This window comes from Mirounga leonina, unplaced genomic scaffold (assembly GCF_011800145.1).
Source record: "Mirounga leonina isolate KUSES-001 unplaced genomic scaffold, KU_Mleo_1.0 Mir_129, whole genome shotgun sequence".
In the NCBI taxonomy this organism is placed as follows: Eukaryota; Metazoa; Chordata; class Mammalia; order Carnivora; family Phocidae; genus Mirounga; species Mirounga leonina.
In genome coordinates, this window is record NW_023270323.1 from 26,444,177 (window position 1) to 26,463,979 (window position 19,803).

The 19,803-nt window shown below is 36.1% G+C and overlaps 1 protein-coding gene across 1 annotated transcript; it reads left to right on the forward strand.

The window, feature by feature from the left end:
* The first annotated feature begins 4,827 nt into the window (after window positions 1-4,827).
* Window positions 4,828-19,267, forward strand: LOC118010866 (transmembrane protease serine 11B-like protein). Its single transcript, XM_035005576.1, has 11 exons — window positions 4,828-4,921; window positions 7,099-7,156; window positions 9,119-9,234; window positions 11,864-11,982; window positions 12,081-12,148; window positions 14,593-14,753; window positions 15,460-15,498; window positions 16,021-16,195; window positions 16,913-17,172; window positions 17,647-17,789; window positions 18,820-19,267. Exons 1-11 carry the CDS (start codon window positions 4,828-4,830, stop codon window positions 18,979-18,981), a joined length of 1,395 nt encoding a protein of 464 aa, XP_034861467.1. The 3' UTR covers window positions 18,982-19,267.
* The last annotated feature ends 536 nt before the right edge of the window (window positions 19,268-19,803 follow it).

Sequence of the window (19,803 nt, forward strand, 5' to 3'; positions counted from 1 at the left end):
GGAAGGAAGGAAGGAAGGAAGGAAGGAAGGAAGGAAGGAAGGAAGGAAGGAAGGAAGGAAAAGAAAGCACAAGTACTGATGACATTGCTGCAGCCTCCTGACACCCACAAGCTGGTCTGGTCTCTGCCTACCCTAAAATTGTTTCTTGGCTTCCAGAAAGCTGAAGAATGGACAGTGAAATGCTGCTACAGGAAACATCATATATCCATGAACTTTTACCAGCATAAATCCACAAGATGCTTTAGAAGGCTTCTGACATGCTTTTCTCTTCTGTTTCTTTTTTTTCTTTTACATCATTAGTTTTTGATATAATGTTCAGTGATTCATTAGTTGTATATAACACCCAGTGCTCATTACATCTCATGCCCTCCTTAATGCCCATCACCCAGTTACCCCATCCCCTCCCCACCTCCCCTCCAGCAACCCTCAGTTTGTTTTCCGGAGTCAAGAATCTCATATGGTTTGTCTCCCTCTCTGATTTCTTCCCCTTCCATTTTCCCTCCCTTCCCCTGTTGTCCTTTGCACTATTCCTTATGTTCCATACTTCAGTGAAACCATATAATTATCTTTCTCTGACTGACTTATTTCACCTAGCATAATCTCCTCCAGTCCCATCCATGTTGATGTAAAAGTTGGGTATTCATCCTTTCTGATGGCTGAGTAATATTCCATTGTATATATGGACCACATCTTCTTTATCCATTCATCTGTTGAAGGGCATCTCGGCTCCTTCCGCAGTTTGGCTATTGCGGACATTGCTGCTATGAACAGTGGGGTGCACATACCCCTTTGGATCACTACGTTTGTATCTTTGGGGTAAATACCTAGTAGTTCAATTGATGGGTCATAGGATAGCTCTATTTTTAACTTCTTGAGGAACCTCCACACTGTTTTCCAGAGTGCATCTAGCTGGCAGAACCTAAACTGCAGCCAGAATTCTAACTGCAAAGGAGTGTGGGAGATGTCATTTTTAGTTTTCCAATTTTCCAATCTCTTCAGCAGAAAAAGGGACCTTAGAATGAAGTATGAGTAAGTCAATCCACCATATTTACTATAACCTCGTTTAACACCTAAATAACATCCCAGAATATTGATATGCCATAGTTTATTTAACCATTCCTCTACCAATTAATAATTTGTTTCCATTCTTTTTGCTATTGCAAACTTTGTAATAAACATCCTCATATATTCCTGTTGGATTACCTATGCCAGGATAGAAATCTAGGTGGATACCTAGGAGTGAAACTGTTGATTACAGGAGATATAGGTGTAAAATTAAATAAATGCTCCCTTTAAAGTTTCTGCCTCAATTCTAACTCCTACCATCAACATAAGGGAGCCCATTTCCCCACCTGCTTACCAAATCTTACCATCCACAGGACATATTTAAATAGAAATCAATACAACATAGCAGATAATTAAATCTAAAATTATTAATTTTATAATTTATAAAAGTACTAATGACAGTAAATATTAAAAATCAGAAAAAAAGAGATCAAAGAGAATAATGCCTTATAGGGAAAGCTTCATGAAGGCAGTGGCAATTAAGTTGGACTATGAAGCATGAATAAACATTGAATGGGTAGAAATGACAATCCTGAGAGTATTAAACAGCATGAATAAAAGCATGGATGTAGGAAAACACTTGCCGTTCAAGGAATGGAACTGTGAGAAATGGCTCAACTAAAGTCATACTTTAGACAAAGACATCGTTAAGATAATACAATGTCCTGAATATTGTGCCAAGCACTTGGTATACATGACCTCAGCTGATATAACACCTTACAAGTATGACACCATTAGATTGCATTTTTACCTATAAGAAAGCTGAAGCTCAGATTATATCATGCCCTTTGTTTAACCAACTATCATGGAACAACATAAATAAAAAGAGATGACATTCTAAAGAGCCTTGAATATCAACCAGAGAAGTTTATATTTTATTCTGAAAGCAATTGAAACTTTTGAAGATTTTTAAATAGAGAAATGTCATGAATATGTGTTTTAGGAAGATGAGTCATACTAATTAATATTATAATCCAGTTCTCTGTTCAACAGCCTCCTCCTCTGAGAGGCCTTTCCTGACCACCCTAAAGATAGCCACCATCTGCCCTCCCAACACACACACCACTCTCTACCCAATTACTCTGCTTCATTTTTTTATGACATATTTCATATCAAATTATGCATTTACTATTTTCTTGAGTGTTTGCCTGTTTTTCTCATTAAAGTGTAAGCTCTGTGATGGCAAGGACTTTATTTTATTCCTTGTTGTATTTTCACTACTAGGCACAATACGTAAATCTCAGGAAGTTTACAACAAATATATATTAAATGAATGAATGGAGTGAATAGATGGTTAAAGATAAGAAAGATGGTGCCAAGAATCTAGATATTTGTATCCAAAATATCTTAGTGACCTCCTGACTTTTTGTTTTTATAAGAATTTGATGTCACCCAAAAACTTAATCCATATTCATTTAGTAAAACAACTCTTGACTAAATTAATTAGTTCCATTTCCTATAAACAATTGCCAAAAGAGAACTGATATTTCTTACACTAAAACTTATCTCCACCTGTAAATCCATTTCTTTTTTTTTTCCGGGCATGATAGCATATCTATTTTTTTAAATGCAAATGTATTTTTAAGTAGGTAATATGTTAACATGGTTTAACACTTCATTTTTATTTATTTTTTATTTATTTTGTTCATTTTTAAATTTATTTTATTTCATATTTTTTATTTTTATTCATTTTTAGCACTTCAATATTTTATTTAAATTCAATTAATTACATATAGTGTAAATCCATTTTTACAAAAGTATGTACACAGTTCCAGTAAGAATTTTTAGATTAAGCACAATTCAAATGAGTAATGCTGTAGTAGAATTTAAAAAATATATATATAAAAATAATATAAAAAATATATAAAAAAATAATGTATATTTAAGTCATTTGTCAGAGACTGCTATGGTGGATACAGATGGTTTCAGCAAGGAGGAGTTCTACTACATGAATGGGCTGGATGGGATCTGAGTCAGAACACTGATTCACCAATCTGTGGTGGTATTTCCTGGGTGGACCTCTCAGGCAACCAATCCAAGTTATGTCTATTTTTTTTCTAAGTACTCAGCTCAAAGGGAATTTTCATTTCTTCCTTTTAACCACAGATCCGCAAATGTCATCAACACTTGTTAAACTAGTTTCCTTTTAATTGCTTTCTGCTATTGCACCCAACCCTTAAAATCCCAAGTATCATTGTGCTTAGCACATTTACCTGAGAACCACTGACCAGGACAAAAGAAGTGCAGAAGTTTCCTTTATCTTATTAACACCAAAAGCCTAAATTATATCAGCGCATTATGTATAGGTAAGTGGACATTTGCTTGCCCAAAATTCTTGCCCAAGTGTTGCAGTAAAATAACTGAGTTTAGAGGGGGATTTGTAATTTTTTCTACAGCATTTTGGATTTTCTGCGTGGAGACACCCCTGTAACACATGTGCATTTGTGTCTGGAATCTGCAGTTTTATATCATGCTTTGGAGAATGCTTCAGAAGGGTGACAAGCAGCTTAACATCCTGTGAATGAAAAATGACTGTGTGACTGTTGTAAAGTACAAAGGAGGAAACAGAGGGAAAAATTCTCTCATAAATCAAATGTTAAATTGTTCTCAGTAGTGATAATGATGATGACTCCTTTGTATTTGTTTAATATCTTGTGCTTTCTAAACTGCTTTCATAAATACTGTCTTGAATCTCACAGTACCATTGCTTCATAGGTGTTCTTTATAGAATCGTTTATAAACCATGCATTTTTATTATTCATGAATTAGAAGAGAATCATGTATAGACATGTGCTATTTATTTTTAAAGTATCTAACTAGATAATTATTATGTTAAGTGAACAGTGATTATGAATGCTATTTTATTTATTTATATTTTTTAAGGGTTTTATTTATTTATTTGAGGCAGAGAGAGAGAGAAGCACAAGCAGGGGGTGGGGCAGAAGGAGAAGGAGAAGCAGACTCCCCACTGAGCAGGGAATCTGGTGCGGGGCTCCATCCCAGGACCCTGAGATCATGACCTGAGCCAAAGGCAGACGCTTAACTGACTGAGTCACCCAGGCACCCCAATGCCATTTTAAAAAAACACTTTCAGTTTACAAGACATTTTCATTAAAATATAACAAAATAAAGTGAAACTAATTATAAAATATTTAATGTTCAGATAACTTTAAAATATAAATGCATGCTTTACACAAATATTTCTCTAAAATTTGCATATTTAGTCAATTTTTTAGACCTTTAAGACTTACACACACACATATGTAATTTGCAATGTCACTATTCATGTAAAAATGTGACTAGAAAGAGCACACTCACTGTGATGGAATATAATAAGAACATTTTTTTGAACTAAAGTAAATAATTAACTGTTGTGCAAATTCTTTATTAGATATGTCATATTATTCATAACCCTGATGTTTTCTTATTGGCTGCATCTCTGATCTATCAGTAAAGGAAAGGATGATCATACACATTTAGTAAGTGGAAAGTAAACAGCACAATTATTTTGTTATTGTTTTGTCTATAAGACAGACATCACTTTTATGCTGGATGGATGTGCTTCTTTTTTTTTTAAATAGGGCCTTCTCCTTCAACATTTTAACACTTGTGTAAAGTCTTCACCTGAAAGATTTCAAAGGATTAATCCACTGTTTCCAAGTACTCCTAGTTACCTAGGAAAGGTTCAAGCCATAATTTAGTGGTTAACTTCACAGGCAGAGGCATTAATCTGCCCAGAAGAGGTTGGAGGGATTTGGAAACATGGTTGACTCTGCAGGTGTTTTTGAGGAGACCTTAGTCAATCTTGTGGTTCCATATGGGTTCCTGAATAATGAATGGCCAAGAGGAAGAACAGGTACACTAGAAGTAGAAGTAAAGACTTCAATGCTATATTTTATCAATTTCAATTGTTCTTGGAGTAGTTTTCTAGGACACAATGGAAAAGGTCTCAGGAGAAAGTGGTGTTTTAGATCCTTGCCAAGGTGGCATTGAGATTTCATGGCCAGAAGTTGTTGTTGTTTTGTTTTTAATTTTTATAGCAAGATACAATTGATATTCTATGTCCTCTTCCAGTAATCCCCCTTATGTGAGTTTTCAGAAGAATTTATAGTGTGGAGTACCAAAAATATTGGCTAAATACTTGAGTGGTTTTTATGTGTGGGAAGTCTGTCATTTTTAAACAGATATTTAATCTGTGTCATGGTGTGTAAGATCTTTAGGTTATCAGTTAAAGATAGCTGCATCTGAGAGAAGCATCTGAGTTGGTGACAAGCAATAATCGAAATGGAAAAGGAGGCTAGGGAATATAACTATAAAATTCTACAGCATTTTCAAAGGAAGACAAATGAAAATGAGGAAGTTATTTCAGTCTTCTTTCAAACCATAGTGTTTGGATGAATTCTAAGATATCTTATTTGATCATATTTTAATAGATTTAGATTTATTTCTGTTCTTATAAGAACACCAACCCTAAAACAAATTGTAAAGATAAAAGAAAAAAATTTGCCCAAATCTATATGAAGTCCTGTCCTGAGGTAAAAATTTAAAAATAAAACTAGACAAAACAAGAAATGTATAAATATATCCCCAGTTGAGAGACTTCTAGGAAAAGAAAAGTAATCAATGACAATTTATGGGAGACAGAAAAGTAAGGAAAGGGTGTGGAGAAAAGATTAGAGAACCAAGTGGTCAACAAGGTAGTCTTGGTGGAGCTGAATGCCTAGGAGATGAGGTAAGTGCTTACCCATCACTGCAAGGTGGACGAGATTTAAAATTTTATAGTTAAGAAACATGCTGACAATTTAAAGTCTTTTGAGTGATGTTGAATAATGAGACTGTGAAAATCAAGTAAGGCATGAAAAAATTGAGATAAATTAGTTGTAGTTAGAATGGAAACAAATGTTTGCCTCAGAAAGAGAAATATCAATTTTCTACCATATTTTATATAACAAGCACTAAACTTACTAATCCAGTTTCACAGCTTTGGTTGTTCCCTGTTTTTGAATGACACCTAAGTTAAGCCCAACTACGGTGCCTCAGTTAACTACCAGTCTGACATCTCCATTTGTGTATTGGAAATTTAAATGTCTCTTAAATTCCAGATACAAAATATTTATCATTTTTCCCCCAAGTTACCTTTTCTAGACTTCATTTGACTCTCTTTTACTTCTCAAGATAAAATCTTGTGTCATCTTTGACATATCCCTATCCTTTACCAAGATAGTTAATTAACTACCAAGTTCTGACAAATATTCTATTGTAAATGTTCTCAAATTCATCACTTTGTTTCTTTTCTCCCTCCTTTAAACTATCATCATGCGGACTGCGGATTCATCTTCCTAAGCACTGCATGTCCTCATGTTAGTCATTTCCACTAGATAAAGTCAAAAACTCTTTTGACTGGCACTGAAGGCTTTCCATAATTTGTATCCCTCTGATCTATTTATCCTTTATAATCTAGTAGTCCTCAATATCCCTTGGCTTCATTTATTCACTACTTCAACAAACACTATCTATAATGTACTAGGCCCCACAATATGGCCTGGGTATAAAGCAACACCAACATCAGCGATAATTAATGACATGGGCCAGACCATAACATGGCCTCGACTAGAGGTGAAAAGACTGCCATGTAAAAGTACAAAATACCCTCAGTATAGATCCATATTAGGGTGAGCCATGGAAGACCTCAACAAAGAGGAAACGACAGAGTTGAGTGATAAAATCTGAGTGGGAGCTCACTGGGTAGACTTGAGGTGGACATTTTAGACAGAAGAACCAGAGTGTGCAAGGACATGGAGGTGTGAAGGAGTTTGGTTGTCCATGGAACTCTGAGTAGTTTGAAATGGCTGGAACATAGATTAGAAGTAGATTGGAGAATGAGATGAGATGATGGCAGGTTGCCTTAAGATAGGGGCACAGTTTATTTACAGAAACATGAGGAAAAAGCAGTGTGTGGGGTACAGATGAGAAGTTCACAAATGTGATGATGGAATTGTAAATATTCTCTTCTGATGCCTTTAATTTTCTCAGTGGACCAGGAAGTAAGGTTATCAGCTAAGATTGAGGATGAGGTAAAAGGTGCTGGAGGGTTGAGGAAAAAAGAAGTATGGAATAGTTTTTGAAGAGAGTGGGAAAAAAAAAATCAACAGAGGATGTATTAAACACACACACAAAAACACAAACACAAACTTGTTCTCCTGAAAGCATCAACGCAATCTATTTTTATCTGAGACCTAATACATCCACATACTCCCCTCCAATGCTACTTCTTTTTTTTTAAGATTTTATTTATTTATTTGAGAGAGAACATGCTAGAGAGACAGAGGGAGAGCTTGCTTGGGAGCGGGGGGAGGGACAAAGGGAGAGGGAGAAGCAGACTCTCACTGCAGAGCAGGGATCCCAATGTGGGGCTCCATCCCAGGACTCTGGGATCATGACCTGAAGGCAGATGGTTCACTGACTGAGCAACCTAGGCACCCCTTCAATGCCACTTCTAATCTGAAAATCTTGGTGATAGGCCTGGCTAGATTAAAGTTTTCCAATTTTGCTGTGAAGATAGCATATAGTTTAGCAAAAATCTGCATCACTAAGAGTGTTAAACTGCAAATTCTCAGACCCTTTCAGGAATTTGAACTCACTAGATCTGAGGTAGGATACCATAATCTGCGTATGTAATAAGCACTCCCAGGTGATTTTGATAAAAGCTGTCCTCCAATCACACTTGGAGGAGCCTCAATATTTAAGACAAAATCTCAACACCTTTGTGTAGCAACAAAGCCCTTGTTGTTGCCTCTGTATGAGGATTTTCCAGGGAAACAGAAACAATAGGATATATCTTTCTTTCTATTTCCTCTTCCTCCTCCCGTCTTTCTTTCTCTCCTTTTCTCTCTCAATGGATAGCTAGCTAGCTAGGCATATAAATATATAGATATATCTATATATGGGATCTGTGTATCTAAGATAGAGAGGTTTATTTTAAGGAATTGCTTCATACAATTGTAAGGTTGATAAGGCTGGAAACTCAGGCAGGAGTTCTACTCCCAAGGCAGAATGTTTTTCTTCTCATAAAAAGCTCGGTTTTAGCTCTTAAGTCCTTTAACTGATTGGATGAGGCCCACCCACTTATAGAGGGAAATCTTAAAGTCAACTGATTATAAATGTTTATTATAGCTACAGAATACTTTCACAGCAACATGTGGACTCGTGTTTGACCAAACAACTTGTCACTATAGCCTAGCCAATTGACACTTAAAATTAGTCATTATACTGTCCAGTTTCATCTTTGGCCAATCCATGACACAGTTTGCTGCAAGAAAATTGAATTGCTGGCCATTCTTTGAACACTGCTTGTTATTCCCTCTTCCTAGACTGTCTTCTCATGCCTCTTTATCTGGAAAGTTACCCCAAATTCCTATTTCAATTTAGGCAATACCTATTTGTTGTCTAAATGAAGCATGGTGAAAATACCTAACTTACTGTAGGTTGAACACAGCATGCTTCTCTACAAAAGATTTCTTTGAACTACAGCCATAAATAAACTAGTAAGAAAGATGGACACTGCTCTCACCCAATATAGCACTTCATATTGTGTGTGTTCTTTGTATATAATAAGGACATAATAAATAAAATAGAATCATGATCATACTTCAAAAATTATGATAGGCTTTGGCATAGAGAACTTCTAAGAAATCTCTGTTTTCCTCCCTCCTTCCTCCCCAACCTGGCAAGGTCTTCACTTATTGATACTAACTCTGTCACTGGTGAGAGGGAACTAGACACCATCGTACTCCTGAAAAATAATTTCATAGCATAGACCCAGAGAGGTTCGATTTTAAACTTCTTCCCTTCTTTCTCTTCCTCCCCCTCCTCCTTCCTTTTCTTTCCTTTCTTTTCTTCCTTTCTTCCTTTCCTTTCCTCTCCTCATATACCTTTGACTACTATGATGTCTAAATTGAGCTTCTGGGGGTGAACAAAAGGAAAGAAATAAAGATTTAGAATGACTGTGACTTATTTCTGATATAGCTTTTATATTTATATCCTTTACTTGCAGACCAGTCACAATCTCCCGTCCATCTTTGCCACTATGGATGATTGCCCTCATTGTGTTTGGAGTGTTGGCAATCCTGGGAATAACTATTGGTCTCCTGGTTCATTTTCTGGCAGTAGGTTGGTAAAGAATACATTTTTATTTATTTATAAAGAGTACAGTTTGTTGTAAACTTCATTTCCATTTCTACCAAAGACAAAGAGATAATTGCAAACAATAAATTAACTATCTTCCTTTAAAATGGCTATCAATGACCCAAGATCCCAGAAATACACATTTGCCAAGCACTCTATTGCAGACATCTTTTGAATATACAAATGTAAAAGAATGTATACAATATAGGGACATGAATGCACAGATAGTTAATTGATAGGCAGAAAAAGTAATCTACCAAGATGGTATTATATGACTTTATAATTAAAATATTAGGATAAGAAAGACAAGAAAATCAGCATATACTTATACTTCTCATTTTTCTCCAGACTTCCCAGTGGTTTGTTAGCAGTATTATTCTTTTTATATTGTCAACATTTATAACACTTCATTCTGGTTTGTAATCATAATTACTAGATGTTTTCTAAAGAATACTATGGGAAGTGAATCTGAGGGGTGGACCACAGGGAGTTTGCAGCTTATATTTTTACTTATCTCAAATATTCTCTTATCCAGTGTGATTTTTTTTTTTAACATCATGAAACACTTATCTTTAGTTTTTAACACAAGAAGCTGGGGTAGCCTTGAGGAAAGCTCCTTAATTTACAGACTCTCTGAATTATGATATAGTGATCTTGATTTCCCTCCCGTGTTCATCCCAACTCACCTCTAGAACGTTGCCTCAGCTGTGAGATTAGAACATATACCCAAAAATGGCACATTAGTATGGTTTCACTTTTATTTTCACTGCTGTCATTCTGCAGGGTCAAAATAGGACTCTATGGAAATATTCCTTGTCTTTTTTCCAGATCCTGAAATCTCATTACTCTAATCATAGAATCATTGAGAACTTTCAGAAAGACCTTCACTTGACTCAAGTTGTGAGGAGATGTATCCCTGATCTGTATCATTCTTCACCCTAGTGTATATTTCACATTTAGGGGAATATTTGCTTCATAGTTTTTGGTCTGGTGTTGTCATTTTCTCTTGTTTCCTTGGAAATGAGCTCTTTACCCTTGTCTTTTGGTCTTTTTAAAAACTTAGAGGAAGGAGAATGTAAAAGAAGTGTTTTTACTCTGTCAAATTTAAATAGAAGTATTCCCATAATTCATGCTTAAGCTCTGTTACTACACTCCAGAACACTCTCTGTACAAAAATAAAAACTGTGTGTGTGTGTGTGTGTGTGTGTTGTGTGTTAAGTTGTAAGTTTTCTTTACAGAAATAAGTTCTAAGTCATGGAAGTCATAAAACAGTTCTTTCTTTCTGTCCCTTATCTATCTTTCTCAATTCATATTGTCATTTGAACCACTTAGAGAAATGGGAATGTTAATCATAAGGTGCAGGTGTGCCTTATGGATATCTCATCCCCAAGGGGTTGTTTTCATTTCACGAGGTACCAACAGAGCTCACTGACTGATTTCACAGTGACCTCAGCATAGTGAGCCATCTCTGTGGCCATTAGGATTGCTGCATACAATTAAATTAATACTCAATTCCTTGTTCTAGGGTGTAGTTTCTTAGTCTTAAATGTCTTAGACATAAAATGTTTAGTTTATCCACTGGCTCTTAGAAAAGTGCCTCATGCAGTTGTAATAAAAAGTTTGTATATTGTCAATTTATTAGTTTACACTGGGGAATATTCATGGCAGCTTGATTATCACAATAGGTAGAAATATCTAGGAATCTAAATAAAGAACTGAAGGATGCACTGTAAACACTGAATTATAAAAAAGAAAGTTGAATAGTTTCAAGATGTATTTTTTACTACTTATGGTAAAGTCTAATAAACTACCATTGCAAAGTTTGGTCTCTATAGTAAAATATCCATGACCCCCAGACAAACAAACTACAATTAACAATGTTGGTTCACAAACTATTATTCATAAACAAATGATTTCCAGCATTTTCTTTAGAACTTTCTAACTGTTTGTCCTATCGCATAGTCTTCAAAGGCATGATCATATTGCAAAATAGTATTAATATTTATTTAGTGCTTACTATATGCTAGATGCTATATAACAGCTTAATATCTATCACATATTAGGGGTAAGACATATCATATACCAAATGGCTTAGTGTCTATGAAAATTTGGGAAGGAAATATAATGGATTAGGTGTGACTTTGTAGTCAAATCAAATTTGATTCTTGGCTCTTAAGAGTAGCTATATAATATTAGCTAAGTTACTGAATATCTCGGAGACCACATTTCTCCTGAAAAAAAAAAAATGTTATACTTCATATATGTTTTATAAAGTATCTTCCCATGGTACATAATAAATGGTAACTATTTTTAGTCATAGTCTGATGATTATGGGACAAAAATCTCATTTTTGTATATAGTCCTATCTGTCTCAATCTCAAGACATTACTCTTTTTTCTTACCTTTGTCTATATCTATATCTGCTGCATTATGGGTCCAATAAGCACTTTTCACAATGCCCAGGATATCTAATCAACTGTGCCAGAAAGATTCACAGGTTATCAATGTAAAATATGAGCACAATATTTACTAGTTGGTATTACTATGTAATCTATATTTTCATTTGAAATCCATTTCATTTAAATAATTCCTGGATCCTGTTTTTATCTCACAGAAAATACAACCTACTATTACCAAGGTAGCTTTAAAGTGTTGGATATCCCATATAACAGAAATTATCAAAGAGAGACATCACTGGAAAATAACCATCTTAGCAAAATTCTTGAGACCAAGGTAAATTAGGATTTTCCTGTATTTATTTCATTGTTAGTTCTCTGAAATATAAATATATTATTGGAATTTGATGCTTGACTCTATGTTCTCTTTAACAGATGGTTGATGCATTTCAAAGTTCTAGCATTTACAGACAATATATCAATTCTCAAGTCATCACACTGGTGTAAGTAACTAATAATAGCAGTTAGAAAAGAGATCAACCCATTCATACATACATATTTCAAATACCTCTGTAAAAAGAATTTTGAAATATTATAGTCATTAGTCAATAAATTACTAATAAACAGTATCACCCTCAGCTAAATGTCAGAATAATTGTTCAATATAAAACCAAAGCAAAGATTGGGCTATCTAATTTTATTCATTAGATCTATTGAGAATTTATTATTTATTAAATGCCTCATCACTCAAATTTCTTAAGTTTTTATGTCCAGCAAATAGCAGATGATCCCTTTGACCAGTGTTTGATAGTCTAACATTTTAGCAGTAGTGTAAGTACAGACCCTGTTTTCTCATGTCTTTCCGCTTGCAAGTCAGCTAAATACCTTGTGGAACTATTCTAGAGTTCTTACAGGGTAAGAAAGAGCATATCTACACCAAACTTTGATGACAAGGAGGTCCTTCTAGTCCACAAGTGAAATAGGCTATGTGTCCTCTGCATGTGGGCTTAGAGTAGCATGGAATAGCAGGGGAGCCCAAGAACAGGAATTACTCAACCTGAGCCCAGCCTTTGCCACTTAGTAGCTCCAGAGCCTTGGGTGAGTTACTCTAACACTTTGAGTCTGTGCACCTATCCGTGAAATACTAATAATAGCACCCTCATTGCCTCTCTCATAAAACTGGACTCAGGAGATCAAAGAAGATATGTATGGAAAGATTTGCAAATAAACACATTTCCAATGAAGGCAATTTTTGCTTTTACCTTCATCAATGCCACCAGACTATATGCCTGCCCTTCTTCCCCTGCTCCTGGAACTCATGGGCCTCCTGGAATTGCAGAACACATCAAGATCTCAATTGGAATTAACCTTGAGGGTTGATTTGAGTATTATAAAGGGATGGGAGGCTAAAATTGAAGGGCCCAGGTATCTTTCAGAGATCATTGCAACCACCGGAGAGCTTTTGCTTTGTTTTCCCATGCATGTAACTTTAGGTATCTATAGGAAGTGTGGTCCCAAAGGAAGTGATGGAGAGGCTGCAGGACAGAGGTTTTCATTTTGGTACTCCCTCCTGTGATAATCAAACCTGTGTGTGTTGGGTGCTTCCTACTGATTTATATGCCAAAATGATAGTCATCTGTCAGGAAGAGCCAAAGCATAATAGTGCCACTTCAGACACTAGCCTCAAAGCTGCTTGACAATTCCTACATGTCCATTGGTCAACCTTGCTCACCCCTTTCTGAATTCCAAACCAATTTTTCCTGGACACCACAGTCAGGTTCATCTTCCTCAAGTATGGTTTTATTCAACAACTTCTCTTTACTGCTACCCCTTGACTAGCATTAAAAGCCCTCCTCCATCTGCATCCCATCTCCTAGACATTGTTGTCTCTGTGACTGGGCATAAAGAGACAGTACAGTATAAAAATCCTGGGTTATAGAGTCAATTGTACTGAATCTGGTCTGAGTTTAGTAGCTGTGTAATCTTAAGCATATTAGGGAACCTCTCAGAGCTTCCATTTTTCCCTACCTATAAAATGAAGATAATGACACCTATGTTGCAGGGTTGTTATGAAGTCTAAGTGTGATAATAAATCACAGAAGATGCCCAGTAAATGCTAACTAATTATTGCTGTCCAGTTATTCTGGTAGTACTCTCTTCCTCTCCTCTGCCTGATGAAATTTTCTGTTTCATAATGAAGTAGTGATAACAATACTCTAAGGTCCAGTAGTATATGTCACTTCTTCCATGAAAATTTCTCTGATTCTTTAAGTAAAAAATGACTTACCCTTCTAGCTGCAGATAAAATAAATATCAATGCTTCTGCCTAATTTATTATAGTAATTTGTATACATGTCTTATCTCCTAGAAATCTGTAAATTCCTGCAGGGTAGGAACCATGTGTTAGTCATCCTTGCCTCACCTAGTAGCACCTACTCCAGGCACTTGTCTATAGCATTTGCTCAATAAATGATTGGTGAATACATGAATGTGAGCCCAGTTCTTACGTGGTACTTCTTTTAAAAAAAAAAAATTATTATTTATTTATTTCTTTTAGAGACAGAGAGAGCGAGCATGAGTGGAAGGGGCAGAGGGAGAGAGAGGGAGAATCCCAAGCAGACTCCGCACTAAGCACAGAGCCTGACGCAGGGCTTAATCCCTCTTATCTGGTATTTCTACCCTGTGCTTCAGGCCTTTCCTATTTTTCAGATTTATAGAACTATTTGTCCTCTAAGATGAATACTCTAGCTGCATGCTTACTGTCACCAAATAAATGTAGGCAGATGGATGATCCTGTGATTAAACAAAAGTGAAGTTACTACACAAACCCATAAAAAGTCAGAAGAAATAAAAATATGAAAGATCAGGGAATGAGGAAGTAAATGCTATTTTTTAGCAGTGTATGAAATATGTTTATCTCGTTGAAACATATTTATCTTGTTTCCAGTCCTCATAACAACAGTGTCACTGCACATATATGGCTAGTATTCAAGGCTCCCAGATCAATGAAGGAAAACACAAGAAGAAGAATTGAAAGCATCTTACATCAGATGCTGAGGAACCATGCAGGCTCTCTGACTACAGATCCTAATTCTCTTAGACTCATGGGTAAGCTTATGTTTTAAATAGGAGCAGTGTTACTCTTATCTTTTTATGTCTAACATATATCACAAGTACCATGCACAAAGCTGATATTCAATTTTTTAAATGAATATGTCATTATTTTATATCAGAGTAATAATTTGTGTTCTTTACTATTGAGAACATAATAATCAAATCATAATAATGCCATAACTGAAAGCAGTTCTGGGGGGAAAACTGCTTCTCAGTATAAAGCAAATAGTAAAACTTTGAACAGTCCTTAAAAGTAATGGTGTGTACTGTATATTTTTTCATGATCTCCTATAACATTGAAAAATAGCATACAATCTGCCCTTATAAGACAGATCACTTTTTAAAAAGTTATTTTTGTGGACTGACAGGAATCACATTCACTTGGAGTTCTTCCTGTTCTTCTGAGAAAAGATACTGGCAACCATCCACCTTAGATGATATAGAATACAGTTCCAATTAAATACAAAAGAAGTCTCCCATGTGGAACTATGAAGGTGGTATTTCCATATCATACACTCACATATGATAAAAGAACAATTCAAATAAACCAATATTCTCTCCTTTCTACTGACATTTTATCCTGAGATTCAAAATTATTTCTGGACCTTCCAGCTCTGCTGAATCTAGCATCTTACTTCATTGGCCCCAGGGTATTAGGTGCTAGGTGTTATATTTACCATGAGCTTTTGTTCTATTTCAGAAATCAATAAGGTTCATGCTGAAAAGATTATCAACAACCGTAAGTTCAGATACTTCTTAATTAAACGTGTGAGATGATCTAAGACATAACAGTCAAGATTTGTTACTGTTAGCTAGGCACAATTCTAATTAGATGCTTTACATACAAATCATTTAATACTCACAACGATCCTAAAGACAGATGTTATTATTATCATCCCATTTGAGAGATGGGGAAACTGAAGCACAAAGAAGTGAAATAATCTGCCCAAGTTCATCCAGTTTGTGAATGGTATGGTCAGAATTCAAACCAGGGTTGCAGAGCCCATGGACTTAACTGTGACTTTATCTGCCTCCCACAGTTCTCATATTCTCCAAATGTTGAAGAATCTTGGAGATACTATGCTGGGTATAGAGGTGATCCAGGGGCTGCTAGTGATTCCCGTGCAAATTACAACCTAGCCCCTTCAGTGCAAGATATTGTCAGATAGAGCTACACAAGAATAACTCAGCTCACTCTCTGCTTTATAATCAAACAAATGTTATCTTCCTACTCTCAATGGAACAAAACTGACTCTGACAGGCTGTGGGACACGAGCAAGGATGTCAGCTACGTATGATAGAATCAGGGGGGGTTCCAATGCTCAGAAAGGAGAATGGCCGTGGCAAGCAACTCTCAAAAAGAATGGCCAACACCGCTGCGGGGCATCTTTGATCAGTGAAAGATACCTGGTGACTGCAGCTCACTGCTTTCAAAAGTAAGTTCATCATGTTGCCCAAGGCTAGGGAGACCAAAGACCTTGGAGTTCCCCGCTTCATTATCAGTAGCACTCTCATCTCAAGGGTCCGGGTTCGGAAGACAAATTATATAGAAAGTCAATCTAAGATTTTCCTGCATTACCTATAAGAATGCAAGAGTCATTCATTCTTGATACTATATTTTTTTCTCACATGATTCTTATCTCTCATCACTTTATACTCCAGACATCCCTAACTACTCATAGTTGCTAAAACACATCATCCTGTTTCATACCCCTCTCCCCCACTGCATATGCCTGTCCCCCTCTCCTTATCTTTTAGGCAACTATGACTCAGCTCTATAGTCTTACCCAAAATGCTACTTTCCCTAAGAAATCTCATCCCTAGAGCATGCAGATTTAAGTCTACCTGTTTTGTTGTCCCATTAATTATATACAAAGCACTTAAGCAATTATAACTATCTGTGTTTATGTCCATCTTTCATTAGATTTAAGTTTCTTGAAGGTGTAGCTATTAATTTTTATTTCTATATTCCCATTACTTTACATAGTATATGGTATAGGGACTCAAGATTTTTTTAAATGAATTTAAAAAATCAGACTATCACTGCTAATGAGCTATACAGCAAAGGAATATTAATGTCATGAAAAGAGTACAGTAGATGCAGGCTGCATTTCTATTATTTTAAAATAAATACATAATTTTTGCTTCTTTAGGACAAACAATCCAAAAAACTATACTGTCAGCTTTGGCACCAGAGTAAATCCCCCTTATATGCAACGTTATGTTCAACAAATTATTGTTCATGAAGACTACATCCAGGGTGAACATCATGATGATATTGCAGTTATACAGCTCACTGAAAAAGTCTTATTTCAGAATGATGTACATCGAGTTTGTCTTCCTGAAGCCACGCAGGTTTTTCCACCAGGTGAAGGAGTTGTTGTTACAGGATGGGGAGCATTTTCATATAATGGTAAGTTCAGTGAAGGCTTAACATAGTGTTTGAGTACAAAAGCAGAAAAAATGGTGACCAAGGTACAGAGTCAAAGGCATCATTTACTTCAGGATGCCTAGTTCTCACAGGCAATGTCTCAGGAAATGATGCATATGGAGTATGGCTTTGCAAATTGCCTTGGTTTGGAATGTTCTGTGGAGACCAACTAACTGGTTGTAGAAACTCCCCGACCTGGAGTAACTAATTGAGCAAGTTCTGGTTCAAAGATACAAGAAGAGAGATAAGGATATAGAAAGGCAGCATTTAAAAGATTTCAAATTATTCTTTGAAGATTTCTGTTTCATTGATTTGGGTGAGGGAACTGAGTGGGTTTTTTAATCTTAAAAATAGTCAAGAGTCAAATGTAAGTTTTAAGCACAGAGGACAAAACAAGTTTTCCATCCTGCTCTATTTCAGAGCAGCTCTTTTACTGGTAATGTTTACTTCCTTTAGGTAAATACCCAGAGGTACTTCAGAAGGCACCTGTGAAGATTATTGACACAAACACTTGTAACGCTAGGGAAGGATATGATGGTTTGGTATCAGATACGATGCTGTGTGCTGGGTACTTGGAAGGAAGTATAGATGCCTGCCAGGTAAGTCTGGACACTAATCATATTGACCACAAAGTGTACAAAAAACTGCTGTTATTTTATGAAAATCATCAATATGGAGACAATCCTATGCTTCAGTTAATTTGCACTTTGACAATTCTGTTAAACTCCCTCCAACTTTGGTGCTAAAGTAATTTTCCGCTACATGCAACATATGTTTATAAGTATTTAACAAACACATAAGTTGGACTTACTCTGAGCCAAGCACCTGACTGAAGTCTTTTACAAACAATTCATTTAATCCTCATCACAGCCTTGTGATGTATATACTATCGTTATCATTCTACAGATGAGAAAACTGAGTCAGAGGAAGGTAAAGTGATTTGCACAAGAGCACACAGCTAGTGAGTGGAAGACCTGGCACACAAACCAAGGTAGTCTAGGCTCACAATCCATAGTCTTAACCGTATTTCAAGAAAGGATGAGTCTCAGAGAATTTCCAACTACTTCCAGCCCATTTCTCTTACCTTCTTAGCCTCCTCATGACTAGGGTTCTAGTTACTTTTCTCAGATATGAAGCCCTGTTCTCCAAGTACATCTATAATATTTGTCTCCCAAAAGCTTTCTCATAGAACTAGACCTTATAGGGCGCCTGGGTGGCTCAGTTGGTTAAGTGACTGCCTTCGGCTCAGGTCATGATCCTGGAGTCCCAGGATCCAGCCCCGCATCAGGCTCCCTGCTCTGCAGGGAGTCTGCTCCTCCCTCTGACCCTCCCCCCTCTCATGTGCTCTCTCTCTCATTCTCTCTCTCTCAAATAAAAAAAAAAAAAAAAAAAAAGAACTAGACCTTATAACTTAGCAGTTCATGCCTTCAAGGTTCAAGTCAACACCAAAGAGCCCCAGAGAATATATTCCAGCCAAAGGTGGTGTTAAGGGTGATGCAGGGATTTACACCATACATTTTCCCTATGGTCTGTATGAAGCATGAATCACAAACTTCATCTGGGCTTATCACTTAGTAAAGTATCTGAAAGTTAATTCTCATAATGATTAATATTCTTTGTTTTATTCAGGGTGACTCTGGAGGACCACTAGTTCATCCCAATTCTCGAAATATTTGGTACCTTGTTGGAACAGTGAGCTGGGGAGAAAAATGTGGTGAAGTCAATAAGCCAGGTGTCTATATGCGAGTGACTGCCTACCGCAACTGGATTGCCTCTAAGACTGGTATTTAAGAGAAAAGCATCTTGTAGCAACTATCTGAAGTCATTTTTGCCTAAGGTTACTCCCAGCCTTATCTAGCATGCATTTTAAATTAGTGTGTACAATGGCTGTTTTGAAAGAATTGTGGTCCTGAGGAAATATTTATGAACTTTAATTTCACAAAACAACAAATCTCATGTTTAGTCAAGAAGGCCTAAGCAAAGAAAACACTCCTATCAAAAAAGGACCATTACTATTTCTCTATTGTGTGAGCCCACATCATGGTTGTCTTACCATAGCATAAAACTCTTGGTTTTAGTCACTCAGACTTTCTGGAATTATGAAAGTATGTCCTTTTCCATTGCAAGTTATGTGGCAGAGCTGTGAGAGACTGGAACCAACACTTTCTGAGGGTTGGATTGGAACATGCTCTATCTGCCTTCATTCATAGCATTTGAGGAAAGGGTATGGTTGTAAACTGACTCTGGCCAGAAGTAGGCACTGAATTAGAGTCTCTTATTGTATGGGGATCTTGATCAACTCTTGAAATCACTGTGAAACAATTTCACCATCAGCAAAACTCAGCAAAAAACATTTTAGACCTACAGAAACCAGGTACACTAATTCTTCAGTGTTGATACAGGTTTTTGTGGAAATTCTTCATTTGTAACACATACAAAAAGGAGTAGCTATGAACCATGAAAATGTATAATGTATTTTAATTAAAACAAATTTGAAAGCAGACTGTCTTTGTACAATAACAAATTTCTTTCTTTTTGTGTGTGTGGTTTTCTTGTTTTATTTATTTATTTATTTTTTCTTAATGGTCTTTTGCAGGTAGCTTTTTCTTTTTT

What these genes read in the sequence shown, in the direction of transcription:
- LOC118010866 (XM_035005576.1), top strand. Translation starts at nt 4,828, where the DNA reads ATGGTTGACTCTGCAGGTGTTTTTGAGGAGACCTTAGTCAATCTTGTG. An exon ending in GGTTCATTTTCTGGCAGTAG is followed by an intron (nt 9,235 to 11,863) that starts GTTGGTAAAGAA and finishes TTTATCTCACAG; the next exon opens with AAAATACAACCTACTATTAC. An exon ending in GCAAAATTCTTGAGACCAAG is followed by an intron (nt 11,983 to 12,080) that starts GTAAATTAGGAT and finishes TCTCTTTAACAG; the next exon opens with ATGGTTGATGCATTTCAAAG.